The sequence below is a fragment of the Lutjanus erythropterus genome, chromosome 22 (genome assembly GCF_056507025.1).
Source record: "Lutjanus erythropterus isolate fLutEry1 chromosome 22, fLutEry1.hap2, whole genome shotgun sequence".
NCBI lineage: Eukaryota > Metazoa > Chordata > Actinopteri > Lutjaniformes > Lutjanidae > Lutjanus > Lutjanus erythropterus.
The window spans coordinates 3,713,239-3,735,376 of record NC_139338.1 but is presented as its reverse complement, the minus strand read 5'-3'; the positions used below and the strand labels follow the sequence as shown (position 1 = coordinate 3,735,376).

The 22,138-nt window shown below is 39.8% G+C and overlaps 2 protein-coding genes across 8 annotated transcripts in view; both read right to left on the bottom strand.

The window, feature by feature from the left end:
- LOC146306486 (pleckstrin homology domain-containing family A member 5-like) overlaps window positions 1-22,138 on the bottom strand; it is a 331,268-nt gene that overhangs the window by 287,425 nt on the left and 21,705 nt on the right. The window lies entirely within an intron of this gene.
- Window positions 18,405-20,954, bottom strand: LOC146306487 (E3 ubiquitin-protein ligase TRIM35-like). The gene has a single exon (XM_084711080.1). It carries the CDS (start codon window positions 20,250-20,252, stop codon window positions 18,849-18,851), a length of 1,404 nt encoding a protein of 467 aa, XP_084567206.1. The 5' UTR covers window positions 20,253-20,954; the 3' UTR covers window positions 18,405-18,848.

Here is a 22,138-nt window from a genome sequence, read left to right as displayed (position 1 = left end):
TGCATAAGGCCAGCAGTGAAGCAGCCAGTTGGTTGAGTAAGTACATTTTCTTCCCAGTAATGTTACGTCAGGGCTTAGGACACAAGCTCCTGCTGTCACACTGGCTGCTTCAGACAATCAGGCCTGATGACACATGACTGTGACCACATCACTGATCACACAGCTAAGACTGCTGAGTCTTCATCATACACACACACACACACACCCTTCTAATAATCCAAATGTTGTTATTACTGCCAGGATGACTGTGCTTTTGCTGTGAGGGATATCTGGGAGTGAATGCATGTGTGTGTTTGTGCTTGATCAGCAGAAACATCTTTAACGGTCTGCCTACAGGTGAGTGCAAGTTTCTGCAGGTCATATTTAAGATTCTTGTAGACTGTGAAAGACAAAGCATAAAGAACCAGGGTGAGAACCTGCACTCCTATAAATTATGTTTATTAATTACTAATTTGCTTTGCCAGATACATTTTGGAAGAATAATACCTGCTTGGATGACATTGTTATGTAGACTATGACAATTTACTACCTTTAACTTTCAAGTTCCCGCGCTGTACAGAAGTCATGAGAAGCAGGTCAGGGTGGACTCTGCTGAGAGCAGGGTTTGTGTCTGACATTTGGGGATCAGGACTAAGTATAAAGGAACTAGCACTTGGCTAAAGTAAGTGAGGGATTGATGTCCAGTTGCAACTTTAAGGTACATCTGACTTTTGCGTCAGAGATGGGCAGTAGCAGAATTGATGACTTAAGGTGACTGACTTAACTAGCTCTAGACTTTGTTTCAATAAACCAAATTTCCATTTGAGTTAAATGCTGGGAGTGTATCTATGTTCCCAGGGTCCTAAGTTCCCAGGGTCCTATGTTCTATGAAAATCCCTAACTCATACAGTTTGTGCACATAGGACCGTGGGAACACAGGATCCTGAGAGATTATAAAGAGAAGCCAGAATGCTTCCAATACAAAAACCTTGTCCTGTGTCCTATGTTCATAAGATCTTAAATTTGCAAGGTCCTAAGTTGCCAGATTCCTGTGTCACCATGATCTTATGTTCTATTCTAATCCCTAACTCATAGAGCCTTTGAACATAGGGCCCTGGGAGACTACAAACAGGATCCTGGGAACATGGGATTTAGTACAAGGACAAAGTTTTGGTATTGGAAGCATCCTGGATTCTAAGTTCCCAAGGTCCGATGTTCCCAGGGTCCTATGATCCCAGGATTTTATATTCTTTAGTAAGAAGAACATAGGACCCTTTGTTATGTTCCCATTATGTGCCATACAAATCTGGGGAGCACAGGAACATTGGATCCAGGAATGCTGGACTCTGAAGGCTAACACCAGCATGCTTATATGCCCACAAAGATAGTAATGATATACTGATGTTCTACAGGTAATGTTGATCTTTATATGCTAATATCTGCTTATTAGAAGTAAACGCAATGACACCATTATTATTGCAGGTTTTTGGTTCATTCTTATAATTCATCCAATGGACAACATGTCTCTACTAAATCCCACAGCAGCAAAAGTATCTAGATGGCTCTGGCTGTAAAGGACTGATCAGTGGGGTCAGTTAAATGCCAGTTAAAGGTCTTATTAATTTTGGTCCAGTTGCCTGGATGAGAGTATCTGTTGCAAGACCCAAAATTTCCATTGACTCCAGGATACAACACTGTAGAAGCATAAAAACATTTTGTTATAATGTTGGTAAAGAACTTCATCTACAAATAAGTTCTGAACATGAATGAACAATGAACAATTTCATGGCAATCTGATTGAATTCTGAAATGCTATGCTGCCCCCAGAGAAAATATCAGTTGCTATAACGATGAGAAATCATCCTGGGGGAATCACGAAAATCCACAGCAAATTCCAGTGAAATCTGGCCAGCTGTTGTCCAAATATTCTTCTCCGAACCATGATGTAAAAGATATATGATGCTTTTTAACACCTAAAAGTAGATGTAAACCCTTTTCACATTTTTACAGGGTGTTATGGAATTCTGTCTGCTGAAAGATCTGCTGTTTTATAGGTAAGGATTTTATACTGGATGTTCCCTGCGTCCATATTAGGGTGGTACAATCCACTCATGCAGAAAGATTTACATCTTTCTTCAGTTCACCTGCATGGGTGTTAGGTTGGTGAACACATCCCACCAGACAGTATTATCTGAGATGAGATGTCAGGGGGGCAGAATACTTCACAAAATTGATTACTCTGGTCATGAAGCGGCTGATTCATACTCTGCATGAGCTTCCACTTTGATTCCTCTGCAGGGTGGCAGTTGGAGGCCAGGCCTTATGTCTTTGTGATATTTTTTCCTTCACTGCTGGTTTCGCCCGAACAGAGCTTGGGTAAATGTGTCAGCCCTGTTCTGCTCTTCTGCTTGTCTGCGGGCTCATGGAAGCAGACAAGCCCCAAGACTCATTCCCTCACTAAGATGCTGGGTCTCAGACAGACTGCCAGACACCAACTGCCTCAATACACCCTCTCTTCACACGACGTGTCAGCTCTCACATCAAAAAAATTACAATAATCCTTTTCTGGGGTGAGGATTTGGTTTGAACTTGTGAACTTTAAAGTTTTTTTTTGTAAGATCTTCTCAGGCCATATCCACAAAGCATGTTTACAGGTGATGAGGCCTGGCATCTCACCTCTCAGTTCTCTTTGGATTTCCAAGAGTGTTATCAACAGGTACAGACCAAAGTGCCCCAGAATGAAATTGGATCGACTTACAACCAATCAAAACAATGGAACATGTGACGTAGCATGGTTGGTTAGTTAAAACGACCAAATCCTGTCACATCTTTCTCAGCAACAAAAGCTTCAAGTGCAGTTCTTGTTCTTCTTTTTGAGAAAATATACCGCCAAGCTCGATAGCAATAGTGGATTCAGCAGCTAGTTTGTCAATGCAAATGATTCAATGGCCAATAAGCTCAGGCTGGTCTGTATTGTCATCACATGAAAACCTATATAACTGGGTGTGACTGGCCCAGCCAGATCCAGGATGGATAGATATCTGTCTGAATGGGAACATGGCCAGACAATCCCACCAGAGCAAAAGAAACATAAGCTTGCAGATATGTCTGGTTCCCCTGCTAGCATATATCAATAAAGTTATATTACGTCTTTTGTGGCTGCAGGGGGAGGTGTGGTAGGTTTGAATAATGCCCTCAAGTGATGTCACTTGAGTAAGCACCAGTTGGATGTGGTGTGGAATTAGAACAACGTGAGTTTACCGGAACTCTGGAGCCTCATCTCTGCTTAAGGCGAGCAGCTTGAAGCTACATAAACTGCTAACAATCAAGTATACCATAACAATCTCCAATCTAACTGTCTGTGGTCAAGTTGAATCATGGGTAGAGTAAGTAGCAAACTTGAATAACCAAATTACTTGAAATCAATAGGTACCAAATTGTGGTACCTGAGAGTGCATGGGTTACTCCTCCAGCTGATTCAAGTCACAGGGAATCAGGGCAATGGTGAGCCGAAAGCAATCGCCATTGTGGCTGAAGTTTTCAAAACTCAACACAGCACTACAATATTTGTAATGCAAGATGCAAAACTGCCAAGGGGCAGGTCTAACCTGAAGAAACACCTGGTCAAACACAAAAAATAAAGCAAAGTCTCCACAACAGCTGCAGCTATTATTCGTACACGTTAGCATCAAAGTTGAACTATCCATGGACAACCAAACTTACTTCGTCATCGCCATCTTCAGGTTGTTAATTATTTTGTTGGATACGTTGTTGTTGGAGATAACTGAGCTGTTTTCACTGTCTTGGTTGACATTGGGTTAACATTTTTAGTAGGGTTAGCCAACAATCAGCCTTTGGTGTCAAATTCCTTACCAACATGACATTTAGCATGATAAAACAGTGTGTAAGATTAAGTATGTCAGCACTTAATTATGTCTTAATATTCAGTACCATTTTAAGTAACAGATATCTTACAATGGGAACTTTATCTACAAAAAATGATATCTTCATCAATTCATCTACAGTACCTGCCTGACTGGGTTGTGTGTGAATATGTGTCAGTGATGAATGGCCCCTCCTTAGCGATTCTCAGGAAGTGAGGTCAGAGAGCAACAGGAAACACACTCATCTGTTTCCTTTGCAGAATCTTCACCCCACCCCTTTTCCCCCTCTTCAGCTTGTTTTCGTCTGGAACTTTGTCCTGCTTTCTCCCCCGTGCTGCCTTTGAATGCAGCATACTCATTTCCACGCTGTTGTGTGTTATGTCCATTCAGGTCAGGACGCAGCAGTTGTGCTAACTATCCAAACACACACACTAAATATATGTGTGTGTGGGTGCAGACTGTGGCAGGCTGGGTGCAGACACTTTGTCCTCACCAAACTTTTTCTCTGACTTTCTGATTCCAAACACCTTCCAACACTCCTTACAGCACAGTGCTCCCAACACTTCTCTGAGCCCAGAAGCTGCATAAACACATCGACCGTCCTTGTCAGAGGGTAACTCACTGCACTTCAACACATCACAGTTTGGAACTCAAAACCCCAATATAACAATAGTGCCCCTGGGTGTGTGTGTGTGTGAGGTAGGGGTGGGGCACAAAGCTGCTTTTATTCATCTTTAAGAAAGTTCTCAGCGGTCTATTTCTGGCTTTACCAATCCATACATAATTAATACGCATTATCTGAAATCTATTCCCTCAAGTGGCAGACGACATCGACTACATGAGAGCATAAAAATAAGAGAAAGCTGAACAGATCACCAGTGAGCGCCCTGGTTATCAGGAGTGTTGGCATAGCAACCAATTGGGTTGGGGAATTAACTGTGTGATTTGAATGCATCATCAAGCAGCAGACTGAAGCTCAACACTGGCCAAGGCTACACTCGTCTATCCAGTGTGACTGGTGTTATTGAACGTGTCAAAGTCTGATCACACTGATGTGTCTACACTTGACACTTTAATTTATACTCCAGGCTTTTCTTACCCTGCCTTCGTGTCTGTAGTTTGTGATTTAGCATTGTGGCCCATAATAGACCTTAAAAATAGGATTTACAATCGATGCAGCAGAACCAGACACATTGGGTTTTTTCTGTCCTATACATTCTTCATGTCAAAACCAGGCACTGTCGTTACCCTTAGTTAGGTTTGGGGATGGTTCACATTTGAAGTGATACCAGTTCCTGGAATTCAGTACCAACACCCAACAGTACCTTTTTTCTGTACTTTGCTCTTTATATAATAACAAAAGTATCATTTCAGTTGTAAAAAAAATAGTCCAAAGTTTTAAATTTCAATTATCAACAATTAGGGTTAGGGACTATTCATATTTGAACTGATACCAGTACCAATATCTAGAAGTCGGTATCAGAACAGTACCTTTTTTCTGTATTTTGCTCTCTATGTAATGCCAAAAGTGTAATTTCAGTTCTCTAAACTTTTTCATTTCAATTACCCACAATTAGGGTTGGTCATAATTCACATTTGAACCAATACCTGGAATTTGGTACCAGTGGCCAACAGTACCTTTGTTTGGAACTTTACTTTCTATGATATAACAAAAATGTAATTTCATTTATAAAATAAATCCAAACTTCTTCATGTAAATTACAAGCAGGGTTGGGGACTGTTCACACCTTAACTGATACCAGTGCTGATACCTGGAATTCGGTAACAGTACCCAACGGTGCCTTTTTTTGGAACTTTACTCTCTGTGTAATAAGAAAGATATCATTTCAGTAGAAAAACATGATACATATTAATAAACCTCACATACTCTTTTAGTGTATTAAATATAATGATAGAATGGAACATGGCGAAACCAGTGGCTGAGTGTTGCCTAATGCTAGTTAAGATGCTAAGCAAACAACAACAACTTATCCAATGACTTAATTAATCACCTTAAAGCTCTTGATGAAGTTGTCGGTGCCTCACTTAAAGGTTGGTTGTCCATGGAGGGTGAAACCTCTACACTGGCTGCAGGCATGCTAATGTTAGCTATGGCTGCTGCAGGGGGGTCTGGCTTTATTTTTTGTGTTTGACCAGGTGTTTCCACAAGTTAGACGTGCTGTAACAACAGTACCAACATAATTTGGTTGGTACCCTTAAAAGTACAGATTTCTGTATCCATCCCTTCTGAGGATTGCCTACCCTGTCTCTGCTACTCCGGACTCACAAAGCACGACATAATGCCTCTTATGATCTTGGAATAACAAGCTTCATCTTCCTGTGATCACACAATTGATATGACACCTTATTATGTCCACATCATAGCATGCATTTTTATGTTGAGATCAAAAATATCTTGCCAATAACTTGTAATCATAAGAAAACTTAGATCAACCATCATTTGGCTCTTTGTTCCTCAGCTTTGTTCAAACACTCATAACTTTGAGTGCTCCTTGGGGGATAATAACCAGTGTTGGGGAAACTACTTTGAAATCATAGCCTTGTAAGCTACTAATTACTCCTCAATGGAAGACAATGAACTACAGCAAAGCTATCCTGGGGAGAAATCAGGTTCTATATGTAGTCCACTAATCACAGAACATTGCTAATGACTCACAATAATAAACATTCATGAAGCTCTGTCAAAATGGGTGGGTATTGAGCTAAGATTATTTTGTCAAACATTGAACTTCATCTAAAGTTTTGATCAATTCAAAAGCTCTTACAACTTAGGAAAATAGGAAATTTAAAGAAAACACCAGAGCCCGTGTTAAAGAAACTTCCTAACCTGCAGATCCTATTAGAACTATTTGGTAACAATAATGATCTGGGTTATGATCTGATTAAGGAAAAATTCCATTACAGCAGTTTCTAAGCCATGTTCCTATCCTGACTTATCCTAATTGAAGATAGGAAAAACACATCATACATCTTGACTTCCTGAAATCTTAAATTAACTCTCCTAACTTCAGGATAACAGTTAACCCTATAGAGTCATTTGAATCATACATTGATATGATCAATACTTTCCTTTAAAACATCTGAGACACATCTCAGATTGATATAAAACCTCAGGTGGATGATCAGTGCACTGCAGGCAGCATCCGGCCACTGAATGCAAAATCTAACATGGCTACTTTCAAATAATGAGGGTCACAGATGTTACCAACACCAGTCTGTCTTGAAGTTAAGTGCCCATCTTTGTTTTTGTTCCATTTTTTTTATGTTTTAGTATTGAGTATTTTTCACTGATGAAAAAAATCAATGGTTCTGAGGTCATGTAGCTCAGTGAAATGAGAAAACTACTGTCTGTTGCTTGGCAGGAGAGTATTCAGGATTTCCTAACCTGTAAGATAAGATAGTATTCCTAAAGTCAGTTTGCTTCTCTAAGACCAAATTGAAAAAAATCTCTTCCTATCATAACTTACTTAAGATATGACATTTCTGTAAGTCAGCCTTGGGATTCAAAGAGTTCTACAAGAATATTCAGTGTTTGTATTCCTGCAGTATTAATACATTCCTACACGTATCATATTCTGCAATAGAAACGTAAAAAGTAAACAACAGAATTGAGCAAACAGGCCAAATCCAAGCTGAATTGGAGGATAATCCCTGGCTGTGAATGCACTCTGTGAGACACTTGTCCTAACACTTATTACTAGGTGACAAAACAGTTTCATCACTCAGTTTTTGGGTGGAGTACACTGAGAGATGGACCTCTCAAGTTCTTCCTCTCCTCCCCCGTCTTGCCACGTCTTAAAATCCATCTCCCTCAGACAGGTCTTATCAGTCAGTCAAGAAAGAAACTCTTCTGACTGGGGCAAAGAGATAACAAAAAAAAGATATCAGAATTTCAATCTTTCGGTTTCATCTTTATCTGTTTATCCAACCCTGCACTCGCCCTCTGTTGGGCTTCTGTTCTCCCTCGTGTCTGTCTTTGTCTTTGGTCCAATGACCTCCAGTCTGGGACCACTCACACACACTCTCAACACATGTAAGGATAATTCCAGGTGGAGCAGGTAAAGGCACAAACACACAGCCCTGCAGCGGGAACAATGGAGGATCCCAGGAGAGGTCAGTCAAAGTCATTTCTCTGTCTCGTCACTGATGTAGGCTGCTCCAGCTGGGATTATTCACTCTATTTATTAACAGCCACCAACGCCACATTAATCAGTTCTCTTCAGCATTTTCAGGTTTCTTTTGTAGCAGCGTCGAGGTCAAGCCGTCTGCTCAAATGCTCCCCTGCTGATCAGAAGGGATGAGACATTTCAAAAGCATGCTCTTACAGAATGAGCACTAATTATTGTGCCTTTTTAAATGAGCCTTTACAGAGGCTTTGGTTGATTGGTTTGTTCGGTGTTGAAAACATCTTAATTTGTACTCACTTGGGCTGCATTCATTAGATTTTGTGGACGTGATGAAGTGATTTTAATTAAAGGGATGTTTCAGTTTGGATTGGTGGTCTTACCTCCACTATTCAACACTGGAGCCCCCTATGGCTGTGTGCTCAGCCCCCTCCTGTTCATGCTGTACATGCACAACTGCAGCCACTAACATAGACAGAACTCTAGAATAAAGTTTGCAAATGACAGCACCATCATCGGCCGACTTTCAAATAAGGATGATACTTTATAATGGCAGGAAATCAACAGTCTTGCAGAGGAGTGCACAGAAAACAACCCACTGCTCAGTGTTTGTAAAACCAAGGACGATATGAAACCAAGTGCTTAAATGCTAACAAAGTAAGCTCACTAAAAAAATTGATTTCAGCAAGAAAGTGGATCATTTTACCACCCTGTGTCTACCAGAGAGAAAAAGTTAAACTGACAAACTCAATATTTCAAATGAATCACAGTGTCCATTCTCATCACCTGGCTCTGATGTGAAAAATGATCCCAGAGGTGAAAAACTTTAAAATGAACAACTATTTGATCACATCCCCGGGTAAGATCATAATTTAACCTAACAAAGATCAAAACCAGGCCTTTTATTGCAGAGGTATCTGAAATTCCTACTGTTTTTTTCTGGTCAAATTAGCAACTGTAATCTAGACAGAATAATACTGAGTGAGCATCTTGGTTGCTTAGCAACTATCATGGTCTCTTTCAATGAAACTTCATAAGTAGTCTCAATTTCCAATTTCCTGACATTAAAATAGTAATAATTTAGTAAACTCAATTAAAAATAAAGTGGGGGAGACAAGGGACAGCTGTAACACTTTTTGTCTCAGCAGCTATAGCTCACTGAATGTTTGTGTTAAAGCTCTCAAATGTTGAAACAAAGTACTCTTACTTATTACAAATAGAAACCAACTTTTTGGGGTTTTATTTTTGTACTCGTTTCCAGCCTTTTCACATAGGCTATTTTTGTGATGTTCTAGGTGGAAATTTGTTATGATTAATCTCAGATTCATTGTGTGACTTTCATGTTTGAAAGTGTTAGTTTGGATTCACCTTAGTGACACAATCAATTAACGACTTTGGACTACTTCACTTGTCTTCTGAAAATTATCCAGAGTAACAAGGACATTGATACTGGAAATATATCACTGTTAAATTTTCCCACAAATTCAGTTCTATTTTCTTCATCATATTGGGGTGAAGCCAGAAATCTCAAGAGGCAGACAGAACAAATAACTGTACAAATTCAACCAAAACTGTCTGTGTAGATAGATACCACTAGAAGAAGGTGAGAAAATATATTTTTTGATACTTAGGGGAGCTGACCTTTTAAAATGTCTATTTACATGGCCATAGTTGATGCCAATGCTGAGGAGTTAATTGCATTTTATTTTATACTGGTGGGCTTTAAAAGAGCAATATGTAGTCACTGTGCGTGCAAAAATGAGTACTGCAAATAGTGAGCTGGAGCCAAAGACTGTATATTACATAGGATGTAATCATGTTTAATATACCATCTATAGTTGTTCTATGGAGTTGACATGGCAGAGACAGGCAGGCTGCAGGAGTTCTGCAGGAATGCAGGATGGACGCAACCTCATAAATTGACACTAGCAAGTCCTCCTCTGTAAGTTGATCAGCTGTTTAATAGCTTGTTATCTTCAAAACAAAAGCCCACTGCTCTGACAAACACACACTCAATGAGTTAAGAGACAACCTGTCACTCATTTTGCTGAATTTAACATTTAACATTTAACGTCTATGCCTTCTACAAGATTACTAATGATTTTTATGACTCATAAACAGACACCAACTCATTCTGAAAAAAAAAAAGTCTGTGAAACAGACATAAAAAAAAGTTATTGTGGTCCATAATGGAAATTTCAAAGTAGAGAACTGTGACTGTAGTGGTCATGTCAAATTAAGTGAGTATGTCCTTGATCTCTGATGACAAATTATGTCATCATACGACTAATTACGATAAATATATTATGGACTTCTTTAATCATGCTGTAATGTTGGGAAATGTGCTTTTAAGGAAAGATACTGCAGGTAACTAGCGTAAAAGTTTTAACCAGCAGATGTCACCATGAAACATCCCCAGTAGGTTACTTACGTGAAGTATGTTTAAATATGCAGATGAGTAATGAGTAATGAGTAATTAAATATTTCTCGTGTCATTTTCTTGGCAGATTAGAGTCAAAGGTTTTTACAGAATTTTTTTAATCCCTCCATAAATCAGAAAATACCATTTAAAAAAAAAAATCAATTTTCACTATGTTTTTGGAATAAAGTGTTCTATAAATCGGGCTATGAATGATAAATGAACAAACCCTCTGTAAAAAACAGCAGAAGATGTGTGTTTGGTTTATGTAAGTGTGACTGAAGGGTCTGAGAAAACAGCCTTTAAAGATATGGATTTTAAATTCCATACATTTTCATTGGAAACCTCTGTTTACAAAATCCGATATAAGAATATATCTTATTATATCCGATACCCTGAGGACACATCTGCACCTACAAAGGCAAATAAACAAAATACAGTAAAATAAACCATGACATGTGTATTTTGGATGTTTTCTTTCCACTAGCCTGAAAGAGGACGTGTCATGGAAGCAAAATATCTCCAAATTGACCAGTGCATGAATAAACCATGTTTTCGTCTGTTGCTTCAGGGAATACATACATTAACATTCTAATTTATGAAACTACACATACTCCACCTACAGCACACTTAAATCCTGATGTGTGTGCAGGCTGACTGCTTTTTTTTTCCAAATACAAACCCATCTAGAACACACACCGAGACTCAGTGTGACCCTGTGCATTAGTGAAGAGGCTGAGACAGAGGTCAGGACAGCCCGAGCACAGAAAGCTTTCTTATCGCTCCACCTGGAATTATATTGTCACGCTGCATTAAATGGTTGGGAGACGATGATGCGAGTGTGCGAGGGGAAAAACCACTGAGGATTACAGATGATAAGGCAGAGATAAAAAACAAGAAAAAAGGTTTTACGGCTATTTTGCATTGTGTTAACATTACCATGGTCTTCAGGACCTGATTTTTGCTGTTAGGTCTATTTCATAAAGGAACTCTATGTGAAACTATGATTAAATTCTTAAAATAATAATCCCTGAGTGTCTTTAGAATCTGGTTCAGTACCTAAATATGATCCAGTAGCTGTGGAACCTTCTGATCTTGGTGCTGATGTGTCAGGTGTTGCTGCAGGCCGAGCTATCAGCAATCGCGGCGAATGGTCTGTGAGATTCTCAGTCAGCCTCGGGCTAACACTGCGCAGGAAACCGGAAGCACTTAAAAGCTTCAACCTTAATCCAAATGTCAACAGAGTCGGCCGACGTAAGACCCCCGCAACATGCAACCTGACACTGCATTCCTGTCTCAAATAGCACAAGAGCTCAGAGTGAGTCTAACATGTACATGGTTGTAATCCTGTGAAAAAGAGAAAATAAATTATAATTTCTGATTGACTTTCGAAAGTCCAAACCACATTCTGCTGCTTTGTGTCTTTTTAATTCAAAATGTTTCCAGAAAAAACAGGTCAATATTAAATTAGTCTTCAAGCCTTGAAGCTAAATCTCTCAAAGTGGAAACTACAAATTCTCTAAACTTTTGGAACAGGAGTAATGAAAATTTTGTCAAGAACAAACAAGTACTGAAACAAGCAAGAAAACCAATCAATAAATCTATACTGATTGAAAACAATGCACCTACATCACTTGGAAATGGAAAACTCTTTACTGCAGATAGCCACTAGCCGTGTTACCAGATAATTGTCAAACGAATTTGAAGCAAACTTGTGAAATGGCCCAAAATAGAAAAAAAGAAAAAAGAAAATTTGGCATGTTACCATCGATGAGAGTGAGAAATCCTCTCACCTTGGCCATTTAAGCCTCGTCTTCGGTAAGTTTGTTCAGTTGGGCAAATTAGAATTAGCCTGTCATGATTTCTTACTTTTCTTTTCTCACAGCTGACTTGTCATGTTGGCTGTGTCCAGGGTTCAAATTACCCAGTGGCTTTCAAAGGAGCCCTATTTTCCGCTGCACATTGCTATTAAAACATTCTACATACATGCGTATACATGAAATTTCAGGGTTTCTGCAAACAACATTTTACTGTTACCACCACAGACAGTTAATACTGTCAATAATGTTTCATAAAGGCTAAGTAACAACATCATAAGGCTGTTTGGCAACATCTTTCTGTGTCTTACACAGTTCTTCATGAATCGTATCCCCATCATCTGAGCACTGTCAATGTAAACTAATGCAAAGAGTTCTTGAACCAAACCTGACTCACAGAGACATTTGCTTTTACATGGGAGGACGTCACATAAAGTATCATGGGTATATAGAAACAGCTGTTTTGCAGCTCGCAGCTCTGTCACACTCTGTCTCTCACTGACCATCCCTTCACTTCCCTGCTATTTACCCTTCTGTCTGTGGATTGCTATAATCAGGGAGGAAATAGAATTAAGACTGAAAGCTGAATTTACAACCAAGAAAAGCAAGCAGGATCTGAAGTGACGTGTTCTGTCTATTCATAAATCTCTTCTGACCTGTGGCAGAAACCCTGGACAGCACTGCTGCCAGGGTGGTGCACACAATAAACAGCGCACACAGCATTGTGTTAATTAGTGAAGATACATTTTGGGAAATTATAATGTAATGAATGTCACAAAGTAGGCTTCAGGGGAGCCAATGTCCTTTTCAGTGGAGATGAGCTCCCCTTAGCTCCACTGTTATTCAAACCATGGCCATGTCAGAACTTATTTGGAAGAAGTGTTTCAGTGTCCCCTTTAAGCATATCAACTCTTCTGGCACAAGCCACCTCAAGCAACCATCATTTATGTTACATCTAAGCAACAGTCAGAGTCTATCTTGGTGAAACTGGTTCATGGGATGTAAAGATGAGCAGTCATACAAGAATTTCACCTAAATAAAATGCAGCCTAAAACAAATAAGAAACCAATTAAGTATCAATCAGGAAGTTTTCAAATCTAACAACTACTTTCCATTCAGTGATAATTGGTGGTACAGTCCACATCAACCTGGCAGTCCAAAACTGTCACAACAAAGACAGACGCAGGGTGGTTTGATAAAACTCTCAACAGAACCACATCTCAATGTGTTTCTCCATCACTGAGCAGCAGACACCGGCTCAATTCAATCAATCCAGCTGCCTGGCTTCCTCCTCACTCCAATAACCTGAAGTCTGGTCATAAAAAGTTTCTTATCGAGCATCAATAGCTGATCTTTAGAGAGTAAATGCTTCATTACTTTTGAAGAAACTGTGTTTCTCATTGATGAGTGGTGAGTGAGCAGTAAAGGAGGTCTGTGTAAAAATAAGAGAATGATGGCAATAAGGTTGAGTTTTCTATATTAAACTTTTTATTCTGCACCAGCAGCATCAAAAAACTGTCATCCTGTCCAAAATTTACCTTCAGTGTGTCACAAAAGACCTGATGTGCCACAATTTAACTTCTACGTGTCCCCAAGAACCTTCAACATGTCAGGATGTGTGTGATGTGGAAATATCTTTTTTACTGATATAATTAAACTTTAACATGTCACAATGAGGCTTTTACTGACAGTGAAACAAGTATCTGTTACTGCCAAAGTTTAGCATCACTGTGAAAGTTTAACCCTCATCTAAACTCAGTCATCAGTCATGAAATAATGTCATTATTCTGGCACTACCAAACTGATTGGAAACATAAACATTTTGCCCATAAATAGATCAATCTTAAGTGGTTACCACGGCAATAACAAAAGAATAAAGGCCTCAGCATGCTACAAATTAAATTGCTAAAAATGGGGAACTGTTTCAAACAATTTTTGTGAATTTCCAGAATGAACAATGTGGAAATTGCACCCACTATACGCAGCCAAGGGCCATGTGTGGATGTGTAGGTTGGCAGTGGGCTGGAGCCAGGAGGAGACTTTTCCTCCAACCCTCGAGTGTACTCAGAGCAAATTTGCACATTTTTGCCTGCAGACATGAGGTTATAAGGTTAATTTGTTGTTGGCAATACAGGATTACGCGAGACTCAAGATGCAGCCCCCTCCATGCTCCTCAATGAAAAAAATAATATATGACAAATATAAACAGTAAAATGGGTCAGAAATTAAACTAATTTGCATGGAGGAGTGCTGAGGATGAATGAAGCACCTGAGAAACTGCTCTGCAGTCTGGTAGTATGGTAGTGGATACTTCTGTATCTGCCAGACTGCAGCAGGGTGATCAGATTCTGGCTGGGGGTGGACATTATCTTTTAGTCGCTCTAGTATCCTTGTCTATCAACATATCATCCTACACAGTTTCTTTGGAGCATGCTAACTCTTTAAGACCAGTTTTCCTGTACAGGAAGGCTAAAGGTGCATTGTGCAAAATGTGTAATGTAAGGTTTTACTGATTGTTACTTTACATCTTGGACAAATAAGAATTATTTCAATTTATTAATTTATTGAGCTGCTGATTATGCTTTTAATCAATCATTTAATGTGATGTGATGTGATGTCTTGAAAATGTGATATAAATGCTAAAATTATGTGTAATTATTAGCGCATCCACACCAGACAAAAGAAGCCTTCTACAACCAATCACCATATATATGTTTGTTTCCTATTGTTTCAGTAAAATTACTATTTATATGTAATATATTTGCTGTAATAACTCATAAAATGACCATGATGCTTCATCACAGATCAAGGAAACAAGTTAAAATACTTGCCGAGATTTGAATTTTCTATTCTGGACCAGAATGACTGTTTTGTAGATCTGTTTCACATTAATCAGACTTCAAATTTATGCCAAATTTTGAGCAAGTGTCTGTTTATGAGTCATAAAAAAAGCCACTAATAATCTTGTAGAAGGAGTGGGTATTTATATCTGTTAAATTAAGAAAACTGTTAATGGGGTTTGGCAGCAGTGAGACAGGCAGTCACTTAACTCATAGTCCAGTGTGTTATTTCACAGCAGTGGGCTTTTGTTTTCAGGATAACAGGCTGAACTTTACACTGACAGACAACTGACAGTTATAAACAGCTGATCAACTTACAGTGGAGGACTCATCCTCGCTTGTTACTGTCAATTTACAAGTTTGCATGTCTGTGGTAGTGGGTGGGGGGAAACAACTGGCTCCAACCATAGATCCTATATTAAAAAAGATTACAACCTATTTAAAACACAGTCCATGGCTCCAGCTTGTTATTTGGACTGCTGTACTCAGTTTTGGATATACAATGGCTACATATTGCTCCTTTAAGATTTGATTATAGTTGGCTACATAACTACTTGGTTAGGTTTGGGAGAAGATCCCTGTCAGAGTTATAACTACTTTATTGAGGTCAGGAAACCTTTTTCCGTCATAACTTGGTTATGGTTATGAAATGACTGTGGGAATAGGTTAAAAGAAACCAGCGCTGACAGTTGGAGGGAAAGGGGAAACAAGGTTTCCTGTGTCAGAGTTGCAAGCTTTGTTGACCCATTATCCACCCTGAGGCCTTCTTTAAAAGGTTTTATGGCTCTTGAAGAATGTCACTCTACTTCCACCTTTTGCTCCTGACATTGTGCAGCACTGTTTGCATGCTTGCCTGCATAGTGTGTATGTATCTGAACCAAAAAATCCAAAAGTACAAGGTAGGTAAACAGTAAATTGTATTTAAAAGCAGGCTGGATCACCCATGGGTGAGAAGAAGAGGTTATTTTATTGATAAGATAAGTGGTGACAGCCTATATCATTTTCTACCACTATTGCTGTGGTCTGGTCGGACTTTGCAAAAGAAAGTACTGTCACCAAACTTAGTCTCAGTCTTCAGTTGGTGATAGTTTTATTGACTTGATTCTGTGGATTGGAAAAGTGTTCAGTGAGCCATGGTGGGGTTGCAGAACTTTCTCAACCATGTGATCATATTTAGGATGGTGGCGTTTGTGCCCCAGCTCCAGTCTGGCCCACAGCATAGTGTCACAGCAGAGACTCACTCAGCACTCATAACCCTCTGGGTATCAGCGGCCTACATGCACATATCTGGACGCCTCCGATCAACTGAGCCGGAATAACAGGGAAGTCATTTTCAGCGGGCGTCAGGTTAAATGGGGTCAGCTGTGTCTTTGGGGCTCCACGACTCGCTCTGCTGTCAGAGTGGTCCTGTTTCAAGGTCATAAGTTCGATTGGGTGTCAACAGAGACAGTGTGAGAGCAATGCAGAGTCACCCACTCATGGAACAAAGAGTGAGCTGCACAACAACTCCCTGACATTTTCATTTTGAAATGAAATATCCACATAAAAACATAGCCACACTTTCATAAACAAGAAAGCACTGAAACCTCCCTCAACACTCAACAATTCTCTAATATACTGTTCTACCTGAACACATCATTCTTGTGACTTCAATTTGAAGTTGAATTGATTCCTTGACTTTGCAAAACATCCCCTTAGGAATTAGAATCAAGCCTCTATCTCCATTAGTTTCACAGTTATGGCGCCAATCGATAATTGTTTAATGATGGAACTCTCAGATCTGGATCACCACCAAAATCTAATTGACTTTTCTTTGGCTCGAGGCCAATCAGCCCGGCAAATTTATTGGTAATGCGTTTTTTGAGATATCCTGCTGTCAGACACGCAGACAAACTAATTAACAAACATTAAACTCCATCTTCCACAGTGGAAGAAATAACCGCATAAAGTGTGGTACTGCTTACATGAGAAAATAATTTGAAAAGAATGTGCTAGTAACAACAAAACACAGGTTGTGGAAACTAGAGATGTTCAGATACCATAGTATCCTTCCCAATACAGACTTCAATACCTGAACTTTCCATATCAACTGATAGTACAACCTTGCATGAATTAGTCAGAAATTTACTTAAGGATCAGTAGCAATACAATGTAAAAACTCCATTACAAGTAAAAATATTGCATTTAAAGGCTTTAATTTAAGCATCATCATCAGTTTTACTCAAAAGTATTCATTATGCAGCAGAAAGATTACAGTCAGTGACATATATTTGCATATTATAGTATCATTACTGTAAACACATTATAATGTAAACAGCACAAGTTCAGGTGGAACTCATGTTAACTCCTTTATAGAGTATAGGCCAGTCACACAACAGTGTACTGCATTACATAAAATAAAACTTTTCTTTCATTCACAATCTCAGTCTACAGAGTAAATAGTGATAAAGCTAGTGACACACAAGAATACAGTGGCGATTAGCAAGCGTAATCTCAAGCAAACTGCAAGTACCTCAAAATTGTGCTCAAGTACTTCAGTTTATGTACTTAGGACCTTTTCACACCTCAAATTCCAAACCAAGGGCTGAACCAAATTCTGCCTTTTCATTACATTATATACATTTGATCCAGTTACTTTTGGTTTCACATTGAAATTATAAAAATAAGAAAAACCTAAACTAAAAAAAAGTACTACTACCTGACATAAGTACAGTTTGTCTTCATCATCTTTGTGTGCTTGCTATAATTGGCAATGTATGGTTTGTAGACGGGTGCGTGTCTGATGTCGGTGTGTCATCAATTCATTTCCCCTCTGACAAAAAATAATTGAAAGAATTGTGTGAGTTGTTTCCAACTGACTGTTAAATTTTGTTTTGTATAAAGTCAACAGAACAAATAGAAATTAAAAATTTGGTCTCCTCCTCTCCCCATGTGCTATCACATTTTGGTTTTTTTGTGTTGTTTTGTTGTGTCCTTCCTGCAGTGATTCTGATAATAGCCTGTCCAGACTTCCTGTAATTGGTCTGAAAGTCAGAACCATCGAAAAACTTGTTTTCACACTATAAACAAACTGAACTTTTGAGCTGGACAAAGACCACCTCTTTTTGTCAGACCAAGGTTGAGCTGTTTGGTCCAGACCATGTTACAAAAGTCTGAACCAAGTAATTCAGGTGTGAGAATGCTTAATTACCCTCCACAACTCATTATCACTCTCATCAACCTAAGTTGTGATGTGTTTGTGTTTGTGTGATCAGTGATGCAGCTGGTGAATGTATCACTTTGCTCTTAAGACAGAATTATATTTTCTATATCCATGAGGGTCTGTTTAAGGTTTGCAGTAAATTTCAGCGCTAAGCATGTAACAATATATTGAAGTGGATCGATATATCGATTCAATGTTCAGTGATCTGATATGATCCATGTAAAGTGAATAAATCGGTTGTTATTGCCTTAATTTTAGATTTCCCATGGCATGTCTGTGTCACAAATGTCAAGAATTCAGTCAAAACTATTGAATAATAATTTAGCTGCTTTTCGTGAGTTGACATAAATGTAACTGAATGGGTTAAATGGACATATGATATCATCTGATATCTGCCACAGAGCCGTGGAGGACTTTGTAATATCGGAAAATATTGTATCTTTGTCCAAAGAACTGATATAATATCATATTATGATGAAACTTGTGATTTATACCCCTAGTTTATGCGTAGGCCTATTTTCCATGTATCTCCCTATTTGTTGTGACCACATGGACCCTTCCACTAAACACACCGATCTAATACAGCTCTTATACAGACCCTCAGTGGTAATAGTCTTAGTGGGAATTCATTGACAGAGTTAAAGTAGGGAAACAGCCTGTCAGTGAAAGTGTGTGTGAAGGTGTGTATGAGTGTGTCAGAATCATAATCAGAGAATGATAACAGTCCTTTATCCCAGTCCAGAGTTACTCGGATTCTTTGGAACACCTTCTTCAGTGGGATATCAGTGTCTGGGTCTGATCCAGAGCACGCCCTGTATTTACCGTTGTAGAACCGTATTCTCCAAAGTCCCGACAGCACATCGTCCTTCCTCTGAACAGACCCAGAAAGTACTCCCAGTTCCCAGTAATCATTGTCCCCAACTTTGATATCCCAGGTGTGAGTCCCTGAGTTGAAGCCCTCGGATCCCAGGACAGAGCTAAGGTGTTGAATCCTCTCTGGGTTTTCTGGAAGCTGCTGTCTCTGACCCCATCGAACGCTGCAAAGATCTTGAGACAGGACAAGTTCTGAACCAGCAGTGTTGGGATCCAGAAGCACGGGAAAGTAGGAGACCATCTTCATCATCTTATTCGAGATGTTGAAGGTCAGGTTGCCCAGATGTTTAGCCACGTCAATAAGAGTTCCTGATGCAACTTTTGGATCATCCGTGAAAGCCTGCTGCTGGACTCTTTCCACTGCAGCTTTGTAGTTGTTCAGGAATGAGACGTCTTCAGCTCTCAGCTCGTCCTCGGTGGCTCGGACCGCGTCTGAAAGAGCTGCTATCTCTCTGCTCAGAGCCTCCACCTTTTCCTTCATCATCTGACTTTTCTGCTCTGCTTCTAACCTCAAAGTGGAAATCCTGAGCAGCTCTTCCCTTTGTAGAAACTGGTGAAGCTTCTTAAACTCTTCCTTAATTTGCCTCTCCGTGTCTCGAGCTTGGACCTTGATGTGTTCTGCTGAAAGGTCACAGTTTCCTTTTGCTTGACGCAAGAGATTCAGCTTCTCCTGGAAGGGTTTGAGCAACTCGTTAAGTTTTTTCCTCTGATCCTTTGCCGCTTCATTAATAGGTCTGAACCTGTGGTTGGAGTGTTTCTCCGAGTCTCGACAGACGACACACACTGGCTGCTGGTGGTTCAGACAGAAGAGCTTGAGCTTTTCAAAGTGGATACTGCAGAAAGCTTCCGAAGATCTCTGATCTTTCTCCAGTAAGAAGGCCTCGCACAGATTTTTTAACACCAAGTTAGAAGGCGGGTCACTCCTTGAAGATCTCCTCTTACAAACCAGACACTCGTGGATTTTTTTAGTGGCCCACCAGCTCTGCAGACAGGTTTTACAGAAGCTGTGGCTACATGACAGCAGAACAGGATCTTTGAAGACGTCATGACAGACCGGACACAAGAGTTCCTTCTCAAGGAAATAAGAAGCCATGACTGGTGTTGAACACAGCACAGCAGACAGCACAGTGAGTCAGTCAGTTGTGGTTTCACCCCGTCCTCCAGAGCATTTCCTGAAAGTTAGTTTCACTTTGAGCCGAGGCTTTTTTCTGAAACTCTCAGTCAGTGTTCAGCTCTGATCTGGCAGTATTCCAGGTATTCCAGTATTTCCAGAATTTCTTCCTGTAGCTGTGCTCTCTGAGTGGGAGTAGTAAGGTTTTTGTTTTTTTTTCAGACTGTGAATCCTCGTCTTTCTCACGGTGAGTGTGTCTCTGCTGTCTGTGAGAGAGCAAAGCAAACAGTGTTTCCTGGTTCGTCAGATGAGTCAGAGAGGGGGAGGAGCGTTAAAGCTACAAGATACAAGCTTCATGTGTGTTCAATCTGACGAAAGAAGCTGCTCTGTAGTCGGATGGTATGACAGCAGATACACCCTCAGTGGCCACTTTATTAGGTACACCTGTACACTCTGAAGCAATCCAAAACAACTGCTCACCCATAAAATCTACTTTTATGTTGCATATAATGTTTTATTTGACACTGTTATAAAGGAATTATTTATGTTATATGCTTTGGCATTGGGGTCATATCCAGTAGAAGTGATGTTGTACTGGAATGCATTGAAGTGAGTGGTGTGTCCACCACCCCTCTCATGTATTTCATGTAATTTATTTTTGACAAAACATTTGGTTGTGTGTTTTAGATGTGTTATACTTCAGCTCGTATTCACACACACACACACACACACACACACACATATATATACACACATATCTGAAGAATTCCACTTTAATGCTAATGCAAATATTCTAGCCAGTATTTATCATGCATCCCTAGTGATTTGCACCAAAAAACATTTACAATGGCTGTCACAGATTCCCTCATAAATCCAGTCAATTAACAATGATATGAAACAGAATAAAGCAACAAATCTTCACAGCTGAGAAGCTGCAGCCAGAAATAAGTTTGGTATCTTTGCTTGAGAAAAGACAGATTAATGAATGATCCAAATTGTTCATTGTTTCAGCACTACAGACAAGAATTCTGACTGCGTCATTAAGTCTTTTACAGATAAATATCAGATTATTGCCATTCATGTAAACACACTCACTGTAATGTTCTGTTACTGCTTCCTCCTGCAGTGGCCCCGTTTCTCCTCGGGGATGATTCCCGCTCCAGATAATCTAATCTCAACTGAAACTACAGTATTTACAATCCTCACATAAATCATCCTGTGAAAGGAATATGCAGCGTGTGTTTCATTCAACACACCACCACAACCACGAGCTGTCAGAGGGCAGAGGTCACATGTGGGGAGTGAATTTATTCGTGCCAAAGGCTGGAGTATAGTATGGTGTGTGTGTGTGTGTGTGTGTGTGTGTGTGTGTATGTGTGTGTGTCTGTGTGTGTGTGTGTGTGTGTGTGTGTGTGTGTGTGTGTGTGTATTTAGATTGTACAGGAAACTATCCATGAGTAGGTCTGCCCCACCCAGCCGACGACCCACTTAGGAACTCTTTGTCCCAAAAACCACTCGACTCATGATACTGCAGAGCTCGTAATAACTATGGAAAACACACACACTCACACGCACGTGTCCTCGCTGTCAGAGTGTTGTCAGCACTGCTTGTTAAGATGGAAACACCTGCAGAGTGTGTGACTGACTGACATGTCCTCTTCACCTCCGTCTTCTCCTCTCTCTCTATAATTCCCTTCATTTCCTCTCCTCCTATCTCTCTCTGCATCTGAGGATGTGTTCACCACAGAGGATTGCTCTGACCGCTGGCTTGTAGATACACACGCCCATACATACACACACACACACACACACACACACACACACACACACACACACACACACACACACACACACACTCTTTGTGTCTT

Coding starts and splice junctions, on each gene's coding strand:
- LOC146306487 (XM_084711080.1), bottom strand. CDS start 20,252: ATGGCTTCTTATTTCCTTGAGAAGGAACTCTTGTGTCCGGTCTGTCAT.